This window comes from Palaemon carinicauda, chromosome 17, assembly GCF_036898095.1.
Source record: "Palaemon carinicauda isolate YSFRI2023 chromosome 17, ASM3689809v2, whole genome shotgun sequence".
Lineage (NCBI taxonomy): Eukaryota > Metazoa > Arthropoda > Malacostraca > Decapoda > Palaemonidae > Palaemon > Palaemon carinicauda.
This window is the reverse complement of record NC_090741.1, coordinates 43,388,371-43,390,870: the sequence shown is the minus strand read 5'-3', so window position 1 is coordinate 43,390,870 and position 2,500 is coordinate 43,388,371. Positions and strand designations below refer to the sequence as shown.

The window sequence follows — 2,500 nt, the reverse complement described above, 5'->3', positions numbered from 1 at the left end:
CAGAGATGAGAATGTTGAGATGGATGTGTGGGGTGACAAGAAGAGATAAGATACGAAATGAGGTAGGCTAATTAGGGGTACCACAGGAGTTAGAAAACTATCAGATAAGTTCCAAGAGATTAGACTGAGGTGGTATGGTCATGTCATGAGAAGAGATGAGTATATTGGGATGAAAGTGATGGAAATGTAGGTACAGGGAACGAGAAGGAGAGGGAGACCAAAACGAAAGTGGATGGACTCTATCAAGGATGACCTTCGATCAAAGGGATTGACCGGTGATGAAGTGTGGGACAGAGGTAGATGGAGAAAGCTGGCCAGAAACATCGACCCCACATAAAAGTAGGAAACGATGCAGACAAAGAAGAATATACATATATATATATATATATATATATATATATATATATATATATATATGTGTGTGTGTGTGTGTGTGTGTGTGTGTGTGTGTATGTATGTATGTGTAGGTACCCCGTTCAGTTATCAACTGAGATTTAAACATTGTTTGATCTCCGGCCAGCCTATAAATGGACTCTTTAATATTCCAAGAGAATCTTTGTCAATTCATTTTCTCCCACCCTTCTCCTCTCCTCTTCGTGTCTCATTTTCATTTACTTCTTCAATCTTGTGTCTTTCGTTGATTGTTTAATTGGCCGGATCTTTCATTGTTTTCCTCCTCTTCTCGCAAGCTAACTTTCCTTTTGAAGTCCCGATTGCTTATCAATCTTTTTGGGGTCCTGGTGAGGGCAGCAAACTCTTTCCTCAGACTATTCGTTGACCAATTCCTCTCCTCCTGCTGGAGCACTTCTTGGTCGACTTTCCTTTGACAAACATCTTGAAGGCGTTTCATGACGACGGAACCCAATTGAACCAGAGATCCCTTCGTAATTAAAATATTCTTTTTATATCTATTGTTGTAGGTCTCTTGTTTCTCAAAGTGCCTCTCCTGGTGAAAATGATTTAGATTGACCCGCCTATATACAAGGCAGACCAAGGTTGTATCAATTAAAAGCTGTTACTCATGTTGGATGACTCGATCACAGAAGACGGACAGATGATGATGAGGACGACGCAAAATGACGACCGAAGCTGGAGCCCGAAGCTCAAATCGGGGGCGCCGTAACGAAGACATCTCTGATCCCAAACCCGTTCCTTTAGCGGTCATGGAAAAACAAATTTCTAAGGGAGTCCTAACAAGAACACGTAAACTTCGGAGAGTACCTCTCCTCAGAAGTTCTTCCTTTTAGAGAGAAAACAAAAAATAAAATGTCATAATGAGGAATTTTAGATCTTTTTCTAATCATTCAATATTCTCTACTTCTGTGCAGTTGCTGCCTTAATCTACACAATCTTTATTTTTGGAACATCAACATTATGGACTTAACTTTCTCGTTTCAAATCCACCCTTTGGTAAACTCATCACAGCGATCAACTCATCAATAATTAGTTCTCCTTTTCAAATTCTTTCTTTCTTCTCTAACGTTCTCCTTTCTGCCTCCCTCTTCTTCCTGTATTTTCTGTCCGAATCCTTGCAAATAAATCAATTATTAGTCTTCAAGATTCTTGTTTTGCTTTCTCAAGACTCCCCTCCTGATTCCACTTGTCGTTGATTGCTTCTTGACGGAGTATTTTGGTTTGCTCAACAATTCTCTTAACTTTCACCAAAGCATTTTCTGCAGCACCAAAACCTTGTTTCCTTTTAAATGGTCTAAGAGGCAAGACGGTGATGAAAGCTTTGCAAATTTGGGTTGATCAATACAATGATCAAAACGATCTTTTTACCTTTCCTAACATTTCTGCTCGAAAAAGAAAGAATATTTGAAGCCGATATGGGAATGTACAGGAATTCCATACTTTTCCTCAAAATAACATTGAGGAACTTTTGGAGCTCTGACAGGAAAGCATTCAACTTTTCTACTGATAACGAAAGACAACTTGGAGACAAACCCGGATTTGGGACATTTATGAAGACTATTTCGTATCCTGGAGCATGTTAGGGATTTCCAAAAGGTCTTCATGTCTACTAAATTAAAAAAAAAAGCTACATACTGGAACTCTGTATTGTTGCCACTGGGAAGCTCCCCGCTTCCCGCTGGCATGGAGGGGCTCCCCCTTTCTCGCTGGCATGGAGGGGCTCCACCATTCCCGTTGGCATAGAGGGGCTCCCCCATTCCAGCTGGAATGGAGAGGCTCCCCCATTCCCACTGGCATGGAGTGACTCCCACATTCCCGCTAGCATGGAGGGGCTCCCCTATTCCTGCTGGCATGGAGTGGCTCCCACATTCCCGCTGGCATGGAGGGGTTCCCCATTCCTGTTGGTATGGAGGGGATCCCCCATTCCCGCTGGCATGGAGGGGATCCCCCAATCCCGCTGACATGGAGGGGATCCCACATTCCCGATGGCCTGGACGGGCTCCCCAATTCCCACTGGCATGGAGTGGCTTCCCCATTCTCGCTGGCATGGAGTGGCTTCCCCATTCCCGCTGGCATGGAGGGGCTC

General features: G+C 43.4%; 2 protein-coding genes across 2 annotated transcripts in view; both read right to left on the bottom strand.

Annotated features, from left to right (window-relative positions):
• Nucleotides 1-2,500, bottom strand: part of LOC137656710 (whirlin-like) — a 755,303-nt gene that overhangs the window by 674,967 nt on the left and 77,836 nt on the right.
• Nucleotides 620-2,500, bottom strand: part of LOC137656327 (collagen alpha-1(III) chain-like) — a 2,824-nt gene continuing 943 nt past the window's right edge. The window contains exons 1-2 of the mRNA XM_068390500.1: nucleotides 2,050-2,500; nucleotides 620-974 (exon numbers count right to left, since the gene is read on the bottom strand). The exon at nucleotides 2,050-2,500 is cut by the window's right edge and continues 943 nt beyond it. Of these exons, the coding sequence (XP_068246601.1) occupies nucleotides 620-974; nucleotides 2,050-2,500 (806 nt within the window). The remainder of the gene's footprint in view (nucleotides 975-2,049) is intronic.